This window comes from Helianthus annuus, chromosome 16 (genome assembly GCF_002127325.2).
Source record: "Helianthus annuus cultivar XRQ/B chromosome 16, HanXRQr2.0-SUNRISE, whole genome shotgun sequence".
Taxonomy (NCBI): Eukaryota; Viridiplantae; Streptophyta; class Magnoliopsida; order Asterales; family Asteraceae; genus Helianthus; species Helianthus annuus.
The window spans coordinates 181408838-181424360 of record NC_035448.2 but is presented as its reverse complement, the minus strand read 5'-3'; the positions used below and the strand labels follow the sequence as shown (position 1 = coordinate 181424360).

General features: G+C 36.0%; 2 protein-coding genes across 3 annotated transcripts; one reads left to right on the top strand and one right to left on the bottom strand.

The window, feature by feature from the left end:
* The first annotated feature begins 568 nt into the window (after nucleotides 1-568).
* On the top strand, nucleotides 569-5369 carry LOC110918329. Its single transcript, XM_022162662.2, has 8 exons — nucleotides 569-800; nucleotides 2114-2398; nucleotides 2490-2549; nucleotides 2641-2850; nucleotides 2987-3105; nucleotides 3855-3952; nucleotides 4467-4591; nucleotides 4840-5369. Exons 1-8 carry the CDS (start codon nucleotides 621-623, stop codon nucleotides 4987-4989), a joined length of 1227 nt encoding a protein of 408 aa, XP_022018354.1. The 5' UTR covers nucleotides 569-620; the 3' UTR covers nucleotides 4990-5369.
* Nucleotides 5370-10613: 5244 nt separating this feature from the next.
* Nucleotides 10614-14617, bottom strand: LOC110918331 (U-box domain-containing protein 44). Of its 2 annotated transcripts, XM_022162665.2 has the most exons (4): nucleotides 14147-14601; nucleotides 13226-13959; nucleotides 12832-13132; nucleotides 10639-12309 (listed from the first exon to the last, which is right to left on the bottom strand). In XM_022162665.2, exons 2-4 carry the CDS (start codon nucleotides 13955-13957, stop codon nucleotides 10844-10846), a joined length of 2499 nt encoding a protein of 832 aa, XP_022018357.1. In that variant the 5' UTR covers nucleotides 13958-13959; nucleotides 14147-14601; the 3' UTR covers nucleotides 10639-10843. The 2 variants fall into 2 exon arrangements, with proteins under 2 accessions (XP_022018356.1, XP_022018357.1); XM_022162664.2 differs by having other exon boundaries at nucleotides 10614-12309; nucleotides 13226-14617.
* Nucleotides 14618-15523: the final 906 nt, after the last annotated feature.

The window sequence follows — 15523 nt, the reverse complement described above, 5'->3', positions numbered from 1 at the left end:
CTGTTAACAATTTTTTGTAAGATCAGAGTGAAAATAAGCGTGTTTTATGCATTTGTAGAAATATGATATTATGGGGTGGGGGTGGTCACTAGTGATAGAATTCCATCACTCACAACATCCAATCATGTTCTGTCATGTCAGCAACCATTTTTCCATCACTCACAACTTTTTTTAGTGGGGGTGGTCATCACTCACCACCACACCCAACAATTTCCCCCCAACCAACAATTACCCTCAAAAAAAAAAAAACCATCATGCCGTTAAAAAAATAACGAAATCGGGAAACCGTGATTGTATCACGCGTTATACTTGGAGGTGGCGGTGGGAATTTGTGATTTTCCACGCATGGAAAATGTCTATCACGCGTTATACTTGTTCCGCCCCAAGTGGCCTTACGATTTACTAGACACATCTTGATTAGTGTGACGGTGTTTATATCATCTCAATATAAAAAAAAAAAAAATCAAAAAGTAATAATTTTTTCAACTTGCAACGAAAAAGTAATAAACCAACCAACATTTATATCATCTCAATATCCAAAAAAAAAAAAAAAAAAGTAATAAACCAACCAACACACAAACTGCTTCTTCTAACTGCATTTCTTGTAATCCAAGTAAGAAATGAGTGGCGGATTAGGTTCCCCATGGGTTTCGGGTCCTTTTCTTCTTCTTCACTCAGCATCACTACCTACTTGCAGAGGTGGTGCCGTGTGTCGATCTCGTTTCAGACCACCCAAAGACCTCAAATTCGTCCTCCATGACGCCCTCGATTCTTCTGGATTCAACACCACCTATGCTAGGGTATTATTATTATTATTATTATTATTATTCTCAAATTGTTAAATTACAACGTTGTTCTCATATTAATCATCGTGCCTAGGGTTTCTCTAAACTGTTAGGTTGATGCTGATTGTGAGAATGATTAGGGTTTTCTCGAAAAGTGACTTTCTAAAGTGTTAATTTCAGTCCAATAATTGCGAATTTCTAACAATATAAAGAATAGATACAACTTTGTAGGGGTTTGCACGGTTTGGTTATTAGCATTATTCGTAACCGTAACCAAAGTTATCGGTTAATCGGGTCGGTTTATTCGGTTCATTTGTCGGTTCTCGGTTCGGTTAATAACCAAACCAAACATTGGCTAAAATTTTTGTTTAGAAATACATGTAATGGAGGTATAAATACATGAAATAGATATATAAATACATGAATTGGATGTATATATATAAAAAGGAGGTATAAAAACATGAAATGGAAGTATAAAACATGACATGGATGTATAAAAGCTAGAAATATATGAAGATTTAAATGATTTTGTTCGGTTCGGTTAATTTTGGTTAACCGATGGTAGTTAAATGATTTTCGGTAAATTCGGTTTTGTCGGTTTTCGGTTCGGTTTTGGTTCACAGTTTGGTTATTGCTCATCCCTACAACTTTGTATGTAAGAGTCTAGAACATTAATTTACTTCATTAACAGCTTTCTATATTTACTTTGGTGTGGTTAGCTAAATACTTAATTGGTGCGGTTATTTTCTTGAATCGGATTACCTACAAATAAAAGCCTTAAAGTTATCTGTGCTCAACACAGGATTCGATCTACTTGATTCACTATCTTGCTCATGGTTGTAAAAGTCGCTAGGCGCTAGTCGAGCGGTGGGATTGGAATCTTATATGTAATTTTTCAAACTTATACACACACACACACACATACACAACGTTTATTAAAAATTTATATGTATTTTTACAAATTTATTAATCGGACTGAATTAATAAGTATAGTTTTTCAGTAGTTCAAAGATTTTGACCGATTTTGACGACCTTTGACCGTTACCAATTTTACGTCCGACTAGGTGAAATTTAATTGGTGAACTACCGATTAATTCCGATTATTACTACACTGATCTTGCTTACCTTGTAAGACTTGCTTCCGAAATAATCTCGTTCCACAAAATAACTGTTTTTGATTCAAAAATATAACTTCCTAGTTATTTATCATCAATAATTGCATTGCTTAACTTGCCTATGAAGTCAACTACTTTTGAACGTTAAGGTTGAAAATGTTCGCAAACGAAACGAGAGATTAGTATCTGTATGAATGTGATGTCCTGCAACAGGAAGCAAGGGAGGGATTCTGCTCGCAGATCAAGAAGTTGTCAAAAATAGGGAGAGAAACGAGCATAACCATCAACGAAGAGGTTGATTTAGGGAAAATAGCTCTTTATATAGCTGCGGAAGATGACTCACTCATTTCTCATTCTTCTGTACCACTTCCTGTTGATGCTTTTACGGGGAGATTGGATGGCCTTTCTACGGGTTACTGTTCACGCTACAGTTCGTCGTTTGCATCATCTCCTGATATTTTCCTTGAGTGCCTAGAGCGATACATGTACGTTGATAAGGTATATGTATCTCTATTTCTCAATTCATGCTGAATGTTAATAGATATTTTGTTTATAAATATAGTTTTTTATATTTTGTGTTTTTATTCAGGGCTTTCGTAGGACCAAGTCAAGCAACCATATGGAGCATCGAGCTGTTTATCTTCATTCAGTAGGACTTCTCGTTTCCTTACAACATTTTACTACTTATTTACGCCTCAATGAAAAGCTAAAACATTAGTCCATGTTTATTTTCTACTCAGGTTTTGACTCATCGTGTGGGGTCAATGTCTATGCTTTCACTGATATATTCCGAGATCCTGAAGAAGCTACGTTTATGGGGTCTCCTCAAATTTGACGTTGAGGTTTCTTCCCCTATTGATTCTTATGGTTCTCCAAGAGGCTATCTCAAGCGTAAAACTACAGAGTCCGATCAACAACATATTGTGACAACTGAATTCCTGTTATTGAAGGTGGCTCCTGTCTTTTATGTTGAGATATTCACCTGCAGGTTCATATACTATGTATATGTGTATGTATATCAGTATATGCTGTAAGAATCTACAAAAAAAGGGGCTAATACGTATTAATAGTTAGTTGTATGTGCAGATCTTACGAGACTTAAAGGATGCTTTCTGGCCATTTCAACTTGACCAGAGTAAAAGTCCATTCTTAAGAGCAGCAGAGGCTGCACACTGCTCTGATAGATCAGCCAATGTTGACAAAAGGTTCGTATTTCTTCAGTATGCATGGACACATGTCAATTTGGGTTCTATTTGATTGATAACTAGTGGGTTTCCACCCGCGCTCCACAACAGGTTCAAAACGTACATAAAAATAAACAAAGGTCTAAATAGTAACTATAATAAAGTGTAAGGGTAGCTAATGAAAATTTAAAAAAGGAAACCTTATTAAAGTTGAGGGGCTAAACATGTACTTATTAAAGTTGAGGGGATAAGTATGTCATTACCAAAGTTGAGGGCCAAAGTTGGTTGATGTTGACAAAAGTTGAAGGGTTAGCTAAATATGCCAGTATTAAAGTTGAGGGGCTAAATATGTCATTACCATAGTTAAGGAACTAAATATGTCATTATCAAAGTTGAGGGGCCAAAGTTGATTGATGCCAAAGTTGAGGGGCCAAAGTTGGTTGATGTTGACCAAGTAGCATTTTAAGTATATATAGAATGGGTGTCTCGGGCCAAATACAATAAATATTTAACGATGAAACCGCCAGAGTAGCTTAACACGTATTCAAAATTATTTACCACCTTAAATTGTTTTATTTAGAAGAAATTATATTATATATTAAGAGTGTAGTTTTGTTATCAATTTTTAACATCTGTTATTTTAAATATTTTTTGCTGGCGGGTCATCCTGAACCGTCCCACCACTTTTCGACCCTAACAAACTTTACCTAACCTGCTTTCTTTTGCCACCTCTTTTTTCTACACTCAACCGATTGTTTTGTGTACCGTAGTGGTTTGGAGCTTGCATCTGCAAAGGCTGCTAGGCATAGGCTAGAACGTGGTGTTTGGACCAGTGTTCGCTTTGGTGATATACGGCGTGCACTCTCTGGTATGTTGATTTTCATTTCTTTCTCTGACCGCTGAAGAACTGATGTAAAACTGGAACATTTATTAGATACGTGAATTATATTTCTTGGTTTTGCATTAAAAGTTACCAGAGGTGACAAGATGAGCTCTGGTCGGGGTCAGAATAAAACAATTTTGTTACAATGATATTCTAAATCTTTGAATAAAAAGATAACAATGATTATCTAGACCTTTTGAATGAAACGTTTAAATCTTTATATGAAACAATTTTAGTGCAATAATAAACTAAATTGTTGAGCGACCTTATTGTCCCGTTTTCCTTTTAGATTTATTTTTTATTTGACCCGTTTGAGATAAAAAAACAACCCAAATCAACCCATTCATTATGAAATTACCAAGTTTAGGGCATCATACATAGTATTCAAATAATCTGTAATTTTCTTTTAAACACATGCTTCACTTAAGCCTTAAAACAAAAAGAAATCAAGGTTGTCCTGATTCATTTTTTATTTAAATATTTCTTTTTCATTGGACAGCATGTGAGCGGCTCATCATTCTAGAAGCTAATTGTACAGAACTAAGAGATTATGGTGTTCTCTTGTATCACTGTGGATTCTACAAAGAATCTTTGCAATACCTCAAGTTATATCAGGATACAGAGGTACACGATACTATTTTTTTTAACAGTAAATAGATTTCATCAAATAGCCTTTCATTTTACTCTCATTTCCCATATGCCTATATTTTATTTTCACAAGAATATCCCTTTTGGCAATTTTAATTTTCTTAATGATCAGAAGTTGTCGAACACTCGGACAAGTGGACAACTAATTATGAGAAACGCGCATCCAAACACACCCTTAGTTAATCTTTTATTGCTTATTTTGATTATGAGAAAGTTAATTGCAGAAAGTGAAGCAATCACCAGATTTGTTAACAAAACTGGAGGAAGAAGCTGTAGACAAGTTAATAATTCGACTTAATCTTATTCTAATGGAGGATGAGTGGACTAGACCATCAATCGCAAGCTCTTTATATAACAACACTGATCCTTGGTAAACAGAACATATATTCCGAAATCATCCTACCTCACAACTTCATGTCTTGGTGTGAAAAACTCTATGGTTCACATCATAATTGAGTGCAAATTGAAATACAAGCCATCATGACATGCATATCATCGAGTATACGGCTATGAAGAATCTCTTGTGGCAGCTACTGAGCGCAAAGACGTGTCTTCATTTGTTATCTGTAAACGTACGGTGAGATGTAGAGGTTGTTATGATTGCATACGTGTAAATAGTGTATATGCTAGTCTTATAAACTCTTCTAAATGGAAACCAAATATTCTTATAACTCAAGTTTTACCATGTCACTAGCTTAAATTTTAGAAGTGCATGTATACAAGTTTATTACTAAAATTGTTGAAACTGGTTTTACTGCCCTTTGCTATTTGTTCCTTAAATACTTGAAGTTTTGTGAACATTGTGAAATTTGTTGAAATTGTTAATTATTTATAGGTTAAGAATCTAAGGCAATGTCTTTAACAATATTCAGGTTCCATATTTAAACTACTACATAACTTGGTGACATCAGCCGGTAATAGTTCAGCCCTTCAATTGGGCAAAAAGGGTGGCAGGGGTAATAGTGCCAGGCAGCCGCCTGACACTCCCCTATTGGCCTAACAAAACTACGATTTTATCCTGATTTAAAATTACGATTTCGCCATCAGTTCAAATTTATGTTTTCGCCCCCGCTTAAAAATAAATTTACGCTTTTGCTCCCAGCTAAATATTTCAATTTTACTCCCGGTTAAAAAATACGATTTTGTCTCGTTTCAATTTACAGTTTTGTTATTAGTTTTTTTCCCTTAAAAATACGATTTTCCCATCAGTTCAAAATTATGTTTTTACCCCCACTTAAAAATAAATTTACGCTTTTGCTCATGGCTAAAAATTCCAATTTTGCCCTTGGTTCAAAATTACGATTTTGCCACGTATAAATTTATAGTTTTGCCATTAGTTTTTTTTCTCACAGCCAAGTTATGATTTTACCCGCAACTTAACTTTACATTTTCCCCATCGTTTTTGTTTGTTTTCCTGGTGATATTACAATTTTGCCCCCAGTGTAAAATTACAGTCGTGCCGGCAACTTCCTGGCACTCCCTCGTTGGTCCATTTAGTTTACAATTTATCCCCGACTTAAAATTATGATTTGGCCCTCAGTTAAAAATTACGTTTTTCCCATCGTTTTAGTTTTTTTTTACCAAAACTATAAAGGTTTTTTGTGTTAATTGGTTTACTCTATTTAATTTTTTTTCGTCTCAAGAAGTTGCCTAACACTAGCTCATTAGTCCTGAAAAATTACAGTGTTGCCCTGAGCCCAAAATTACGGTCTTATCATCGTTTTTTTTTCCCTAGCAAAATTATAGTAGTCTTTCTTTAATTGGTTGAGTCGATCATCGCCCCGCAATGCGGGCGGGGCATCAACTAGTTATGTACATATGAGAAAATCATGATGTGAGAATAATTTCACGCATATTGTCATGATGTGAGAATAATTGCATATATGTAAATAGTGTATATGCTAGTCGTATAAACTCTTATAAATGTATTGTAACACTACATATGTAATAACAAAAAAATGACCTTAGTCCAGAATAGATGCGTCCTCGCTGCTAGAGTAAATGGATTATACACACTAGAAGACAAATTAATGCGAGGATAACTGGAACATAATAAAGGGTTAATGGATTTAAACACCCTCAACTATTGTCATTTGGCGGCTGGCACTCTCAACTTTCACTTTGGCTCACACCACTCCCACCTTAACACTTGGGTTGCTGTATCACCCCGTCGTTAAATAAACACTAACTGGGTTAGTTCTTTTTGCTGACATGGCCAATATTTGCTGATGTGGCATGCTGATGGATCCAGTATACACACACATGCTGATGTGTCACTGTGATCCAATATATAACACTTGGGTTGCTGTTCTCCTCACTTCCCCTCTCGATCCTCCCCTGCACCCACACCCAGAACCGGCGTTGATGCCGGTGGTGTTTCTGGCCAGATGATACCCCCCTCTCAAAACAACATCAGAGCTCTTACCCTCATCCCCCACTCTCGGATGAACAGTTGGCCGACACCTACTCTCTCCCTCGATCTCTCATCGGCGACCGGAAATGGAGAATTCCGACCAGCAACAACACTCCTCCGACACACAACACGCACAACAATAACCTGTAATCTCTGTTCTCTCTCACCGTCGGTTAACCGCAAGCCGACAGCCCCCCCCCCTATGAATTCTCGACGGCGAACAACCGCCGTTGCGGCGGCGGCGGTGTTGGTTTGACACACTTTTGGTTCCTGTTAGGTTGGAGACAGAACGAGAGAGAGAACAGGGGTGTTGTGTGGGGGTTACATCGGAGGATGGCAGCCGGACGGTAATCGGCTCCGGTCGCTGACTACTAGACACGAGAAAGGGGTGCTTGTTTTTAGTGTTTTGCCTGATTGTGAGATTGTGCAGATTATGCAAATAGTTGTAGGTTATGATTGTTGTAGATCTTGATAAGGTTCTCCAAGAAACTCATATTTGTGTCTTGTCTGTGTGTATGAGTTTATAATCAGGAAATAGAAAGTGATGGCAGGTAATGTATGGTGTGCATGTTGTTTGAGATAGGGTTTTTCAAATGCAATGGTGGGTGGTGGGTTGTTGCAACTTGTTGCAGACTTGCAGGTGGGGCGGTGGTGGGAGGATGGTGGCAGGCAAGGCGTTGGTGGGTGGTGGTAAATGGTGAAGTTAAATGGCGGCTGGTGTAAATGATGATGGTGGTTACTGGTGGCAGGGGGTTTCGGTGGTGGGCGGTGATGGTTTTTGGTGGAAGTTGGTGGAGAGAGGGAGGTGGGGAAGAGATGTAGAGAGATAGGGGCCACGTCAGCATGACACCTAATATGAAACAAGCCACTTCATCAAAAAGTGGCCACGTCATACATGCCACATCAGATTAAAATGATACGTAGGCTAATTTTCCTAACCGGGTTAGTGTTTATTTAACGAGGGGGTGCCATGACAAACAATGTGTTAAGTTGAGAGTGGTGTGAGCCAAAGTGAAAGTTGAGAGTGTCAGCGGCCAAATGGCAATAGTTGGGGGTGTTTAAATCCATTAACCTCATAATAAATAATTCAATTGTTCTCTTTTAAAAAAAAAACTGAAATATATAAAAAAATTCTTGAAATGCAATGTTCATTCATTCATCCTGAAATTCAAAATGACATATACAAATAAATGTCGTTTATTTAAACAATCTACACATGTGCAAGTTCTTTACACGTATATTAACTACACATATGTAGGCAAAGGTTTAAACATTAGAAAAACATATGAAAAAAATAAATCTAATAGGTTTTCATGTATATAAAATACACATTACACATTTGTAAAAGTCTCCATTCTTTCTTATGAGTTATTAACTACACAGGCAAAGCTTTAAACGTTAGAAAAACATATGAACAAATTGATTTAAGAGTTAATTGCTCGGATGGTCCTTGTGGTTTCACGTTTTTTCACGTTTAGTCCCTACCTTTTGGAAATAGTAGATATGTTCCCTATGGTTTGCCATTTTGTTACTCGGATAGTCCCCTGACATTTACTCAGGGGACTATCCGAGTAACAAAATGACAAACCATAGGGAACATACTTGTTATTTCAAAACTAACTGACATCTCTCAGGGGACTATCCGAGTAATAAAATAACAAACCATAGGAAGAATACCTGCTATTTTCAAAAGGTGGGGACTAAACGTGAAAAAAGATGAAACCACATGGACCATCCGGGCAATTAACTCTTAATTTAATAGATTTTCATGTATATTCAAATACACACATATACGATGTGAATTACATATGCAAGGTGGATCATGTACAAATAATTTTACATATAGAAGGTTGATCATGTACAAATAAGTTTTAGAATGCGAATTGGTGCGAAGCAGTTAATCGTCACTACAAGATTTAGTGTGGCTACACTATTTATAAATATTTACTACAATATGTCACCGTGTACTTTATTTGCTTCAGTTTGTACTAGGGATGTAAATGAACCGAACGAACACGAACAAGGCCTTGTTCGTGTTCGTTCGTTAAGGAAATAAATGTGTTCACGAACGGTTCATGAACACTTACCGAACGAGATTTTATGTTCGTGTTCGTTCATTAAGGAAATGAGCGTGTTCGCGAACGGTTCACGAACACAAATAAATTTGGCGAACGCGACGAAGGATAAAGATAGATGGCCAAGAGAGTAGCACTCGAACTTGAATCCCTTATTGTGAAACGGAGGTCGATCGTATTCGTGGATGTAAATAATGAGAAATGAAAGGGAAATGATGCATAAACAAGGTGAAAGTGGGTTTCCTAGTTTAATTGTTAGGGAAATAAAATAAATAAAAGTTTAATAATATAAAAAGTACAAATAAAATATAAGAATGTACAAGCATCTTCAATTAAAACACAAACATACGAACATAAACGAACGCAAATCAACGAATGTTCACAAACACGTTCACGAACACCTTACCGAATGTTCACGAACACAATCGAACAAACGAAACACGTTCACGAACACCTTACCGAACGTTCACGAACACAATCGAACGAACGAGACCTCTGTTCATGTTCGTTCATTTTACTAATCGAACGAAATTTCTTGTTCATGTTCGTTCGTTTATTAAACGAACGAACATAAACGAACTTCCCGCCGAATGGTTCACGAACTGTTCGCTAAACGTTCGGTTCGTTTACAGCCCTAATTTGTACACTTTGCACATAAGAAAACTTTTTCTTATCATGACACTATATATATTATATACACACTTATATAATTAATTTCTACTTAAAATTCTATATATAACAATACATAGATATATTTTAGATTTTTCTTATATAATAATAATAATTATCATTATTAATTTATTATAAAAGTATATCTTCTATATGGGGATGGTTCAAATGAAAACCACTTTTATTGTGAAAACTCGAAAACTAACTAAAAAAGCCTAAAAAACACACAAAAAAAAAATTTTTCAATTTTTTTTATAAAAATCGCTGGTTTTTATATATGAAAAAAAAAACTTTTTTTCAAAAAAAAAAAAAAATTATAGTACACATACACATGTGAGTATTACACATGTGCACTACACAATTGTTTTTTTTTTTTTTTGAAAATTTTTTTATATAAAAAACTTGCGGAAATTATTATGCAAAAAAAAAAAAAAATTTGTATGTTTTTTTGGCTTTTTTAGTTAGTTTTCGAGTTTTCACAATAACTAGTGGTTTTCATTTGAACCTTCCTCTCTTCTATATATATATATACTTTTATAATGAGAAGAATTTTTTTTAACAAGAAAAAAGAATAAATTTCAACCAATAAGAATGCTTCACTTTACTTCATTTAATATTTGCATTTAATTTTAATATAAGGGTATATTGATAAACTTACATAAATCATTAATTTATATTCTTCCCCTTTAATAACTAACTAAATAAAATACACATTACACATTTGTAAAAGTATCCATTCTTCCTTATCACAAATTTTATTTGCATAATCCACATTTGTCAAACACGTAACGTAAAAGAAAAAGAAAAATAGTAAAAGAGAGCATGCGAAACGAGTTGGAAATCATCCAAATAATACATAAAACTTCTTTTGTTCAAAAAATGCAATATTTTTCTTCAATCAATCTCTGAAAACAATATAACTTTCACATATTTGTACAGTACAATCCAGTAACACACACTTTGTATAGAAAATCAAGACACCAAAAATGATTATGGGATGACAAGAAGTTGAAAAAAATAATCAAATATCCAATCTGTGTAATTTAAATTTTATAAAAGAAATATTTTAAATCAAAAGTAATCAGACTGAAACTGCAAGAGTTCAAGTTGTGCTAATAACTTTGCAACTGTTGGTTTCAACTGTGCCTCACCATTCTGTGCAAGATCAATCAACACAACCTGTGCCATTGCTCCATATTTCACTCGATAATCTTCGACCCGAAAAACCCGTTCCAATATCCAAACAGCTTTCTCTCGAGTCTTTACACTCCCGAACTCCATCACTTTTATAATCGCTTCAATTCCCGCCACTTTTTCAAGAAACCCACACCCGTTTTCCCATATTTCGTCTTGCAAAAGAGTCGATAAAGCCTCGAGAACCGCTTCATCAGCTTCCCGTTGATCACCTTCCAAGATTTTAATCAACGGGGAAACCGCACCGGATTTCACCAAACAAAAAGTGGTTTTCACAAAACAGTAACCGTTATGAACTTCGCAAAAGGCTTCTTTAGAAGGATGAACACATAGCCACGTTGACTTTTTTGACTTTCTGAGGTTTAAACAGTTCCTCGATAGCTGAGCTAGCGAAGTTGCAGCTCTACATTTCGCAATTATTGGCCCGTCAGACAGAATCTTTACAAGAACGGGAATTACTCGATTTTCACCTGCATAAAGCTGCAGCTTTACATTCGTCGTGATCGTAAATCTAATCAATACCCCTGCGATATTCTCGATCAACTCTGACGATAACGGGGTCGTTGAATTCGTCGAATTCGCCTGTTTTGAGCTCATGATTGACACAAGAACAGGTAATAGATTCGCCTTTTTGAGTATGTCTGTAGCTTTCTTGTCGGTAACCGGAATATTACACAGAATCCCAGCAGCGATCGCCTTTTCATTATCAGACGTTGAAGATGAGAGCGTGTTTACAATCGTAAGAACATGAGTTTCTCCCAGTTGATCCATAAGTTCATCGGATAACTCTTTAGACAAAGTGTAGATAAAACTGAAGGCACCAATTCTAATTTCAGGATTCGATTCGGTAAGAAAGGGTAAAAGAAGTTGAATCGAACCGTTTTCTTTCATTTTTCGTCTAACTTTCGATGCCCTCGGATGAGAAATGATGCTGTTTAAAGCTTCCAAGAGGTGAATTTGAATAATGGGACTTGAAAGATTGAGAAGCGAGAACATTTGAAGAGCAATATCGTGGTTTACAAGCATATCATCGGATTTAGCGATCCGTGCTAATATGGCGGAAGCTGGTTCACGAAGAGTCATGAGAACCGATGTCACGGAGAACAAGAGTTGTAGAAGTGAGGGTACGATTCCGGAATTGATTAATCTTTTTGTGTTTTCTTTTAAAGTTGATAAGTTTTGTAGTGCACTTAATGATGATAGTTTAGCTTCGAGTTTTCCTTCTTTGAACATTTTAACCAATGGAGGAATTGCACCATCTTCTCCGATGGAAGCTCTCGTTTCGTCTCGAAGTTCCATTCTTGAAATCGCTGTCGCCATGAGAATTTTACTCATGTCGGACCCTGTAATCATATCAAAAAATTATTGTATTTGACACGTTTGAGATAAAACATAATCCGAGTTGACCACTTTATAAGCAGATGTGTGGAAATCGCCAGTGTTGTAAGAATCGCTTGGCGCTAGTCAGCTGGTGGGGTACTAACTGGCGATTAATTGGGATTAATCGGATTGAGATTTTGTATGTAATTTTCTGTTTTATATGTATATACACACATTTTTATATGTATTTTTTTTAAGTATACGTGTTTTAGCACCTTCTTCGACCCGTATTTTTCAAGTAGATAGGATTAATTGCCGGAATTTACAAGTTTTGATCAAGAATATGGCCGGAATTGCTAGACTGCCACCGATTTTTGGCCAATTAAGACTGGATTTGACCACTGTTGACCGCCTACTAATTAATTGGCCGATTAGATAAAAATTACTCGATGAACCTCCGACTAGCGATTAACCGGCGACTAATCGGAGGCTAGTCGGGATTTTTACAACCAGGGAAACCGCGGATTAAGGTTTTAATAATTTACCTTCGGTTAGGTACTTAATTAGTGGCTTGAAATAACCAGCTTCTGCCATATGAAGTGCATTTTGGGTATTGCTTGATAAAGCGGCCAACAACTTCCCTGCGTCATCGGAAGCTGTTTGATCTTCACCGTTAAAAATTGCAACTAACATAACGATACATCCTTGAATTCTTCCGATCCTTCTTCTCACAGCTGACACGTCAGACAGAGTTGATAACAAGCCTACCGCTTCCCTCCGTTCATCCTCATCACGAGCCAATGATTTGACCAGTGCTGACAAATAGTCAACCTCTGCCATCTTGCCCTGCATGTTATTTGGCTATGTAAAATACATACACAATAACAGTAAAAGTGACAATTGTGAATGGGTTATATTGAAGGATGTAACTGAACATACCTTGATTTCATCGTTTTGTGCAACGATGCTTCTCAGATTTTTAATGATACTCAACCGATTAACTGAATTTGTAGAACTCAACCGACTGAACAAAATTGGGATAACACCTTCAGTATCAATCCATTCACCAGAAGTCGTACCGTCACTTATCAATGTGTTCAAACCAAAAAGTGCTACTTTTAACTGTTCATCGTTTCCACACTTGAGATACAAAACAACATCTTCAACGCTAGAACACGAAAAATCCTTTTCCTCTTCAATTATCTCCTCAACGATATTATCATATTCTTCTGTTACGACATCATCCAGAAAATCCGATTTACTGTCAGAACTTGCAGCACTAAACGGCGCAGCACTCATCATTTCCCTCCTTAACGCCTCGAGTTTTTCTTTACCGTTCATCGACACATCATGACTAGCAAACAACACAAGCCCTATCGATCTGCCAAGATTTTCCGTGATTTCTTCGATTCGTTTGTTCGGTGAAGACGCATAACGCGGACTTGCAACCAAAGCCTTTGCCTTTTGCAACTCGGTTTCAAGAGATTCAACAGCTTTTCTAATCGGAGACGCCTCCATGATCTTATTCTCCTTAAATTCACCTAGAATTACACTTAATTTCCGTGTAGAGTGCGATAACTCCGAACAAGTTAAACAATCTTTTGTCACACTACTACTAGCCTCATCAGCATCATAACCATCATACACATCAGATACACCTTTACCCTCCATTTCTTAACAACCCCAGATGAAAAAAAAAAAAAAAAACAAATCTTTTTACAAAATATCACCAAGTAAACTGTACATAAACAAGACTAACAGAGTAACGGTTTAACACCCACCCGGGATCGAAAACCCGGATTTATATCCCAAGATCATGCTTAATTAATCAACTTTAAGCAATCAAGTAATCACCCTTACCAGATTTCAAGAAAAAACACTTGTGATTTCGTTGAGGCAATTCATCAAACACCTGGTGTGCAAGATAAAAAGGCACAGGAATTTGAACAATTGAACCCAGACGGCAGGAAAGATTATTAAAGACTCCAAGTTGTGGGTGTTTGTCGATTCTTCCAGACGTGAAATACAAAGTATGACAGTTTGAGAGAGAATTGAAAACATAAGATACAAGATGAGTGGAAGTTGACTTGGTCTTGTGGGTTCATTTTCCAACTTATTACGTTGAAGAAGATATGAAAAAGTATAAATAAAGGGGTGAGAAAACTTCTGAGTGACGTGACATGAGGGCTAAGGGGATGGATGACAGACAAAAGGAAACCAACAAAATCTACGAATGAAGCCGGCGGCTGATCGGTTCGTTGCCGGAGTATTTTAATGGCGGTAGGTGTCAACTACCAATGAAGTGGGATGGAATTGAATTGAATTATAGTTGCAAACTCAATTAGCGATTTGGATGAAAATGGCAAAAATGGCCAAACGTTGGGGGCAAAATGGTACCAAACCTTTATTTTGGATGAAAATGGCAAATGTGCCCAAACCTCAGGGGCGAAAATGGCAATTAACTCTTTTAGAATTTTTGTTTTGGTCATTGGGTTTTTTTATTTGGTATTGTGTTTTTTTATTTTCATCATTGTGTCTTTTTTTTTGCGATTTATTGTGTCTTTTTTCCTAAACATTGTGTCCTTTTTGTCTCTCATTTTTTTATTACTTCAATTAAATGTTATTTAATGGGTATTGGATTGTGAAAACTTGTGAAACCATAACACACAAACGTTAAAAAAAGTGAGTGAGAATTCATGTCTGCGTGGCAATAACGTGGAGTGAAAAATATGATACCATAACACATAGCTTAATAAATAAACAGTCAATATGAGACATGTTTTCTAATTAGGTATGACACTAAGGGTACCGGTGCTTAGATACTCTTGATATTTTTTCTGAAGTCATAAAAATGTATTCATGTTTTAAAAGGTTGCCCACCGTAGAAAATGTCATTTATAAAATTCAGTCACATGGACAAGGACGTTTGGTTTCTAGGAAATTTACGATATGACAAATTTTCTATACCGATTTTTCAAAAAGAAAAAAATATGAGTTTAATAGTCCACCTCTTTACTATAACGACTATTCGCAGTGTCATTTTTTATTCGTAAAAGTAACTAGTTGCAAAATATGATATAAATCAATAAGTTGAAAAGAATTCGTTTTCTTTACAATTTTTATAATACACTTTATTAAGTTGAATTAAATCTAAGTTGTATACTTTCACTTTTGCTCCAATATGATATTTGATTTCGAGGCATAAAAGTGATATCTATGTTAAATTTCGTTGGCAAC

Coding starts and splice junctions, on each gene's coding strand:
- LOC110918329 (XM_022162662.2), top strand. CDS start 621: ATGAGTGGCGGATTAGGTTCCCCATGGGTTTCGGGTCCTTTTCTTCTT. Junction 2,399..2,489: donor GATACATGTACGTTGATAAG/GTATATGTATCT, acceptor GTTTTTATTCAG/GGCTTTCGTAGGACCAAGTC. Junction 3,953..4,466: donor TATACGGCGTGCACTCTCTG/GTATGTTGATTT, acceptor TTCATTGGACAG/CATGTGAGCGGCTCATCATT.
- LOC110918331 (XM_022162664.2), bottom strand. CDS start 13,957: ATGGAGGGTAAAGGTGTATCTGATGTGTATGATGGTTATGATGCTGAT. Junction 13,133..13,225: donor CACAAAACGATGAAATCAAG/GTATGTTCAGTT, acceptor AATAACATGCAG/GGCAAGATGGCAGAGGTTGA. Junction 12,310..12,831: donor AATTAAGTACCTAACCGAAG/GTAAATTATTAA, acceptor ATATGATTACAG/GGTCCGACATGAGTAAAATT.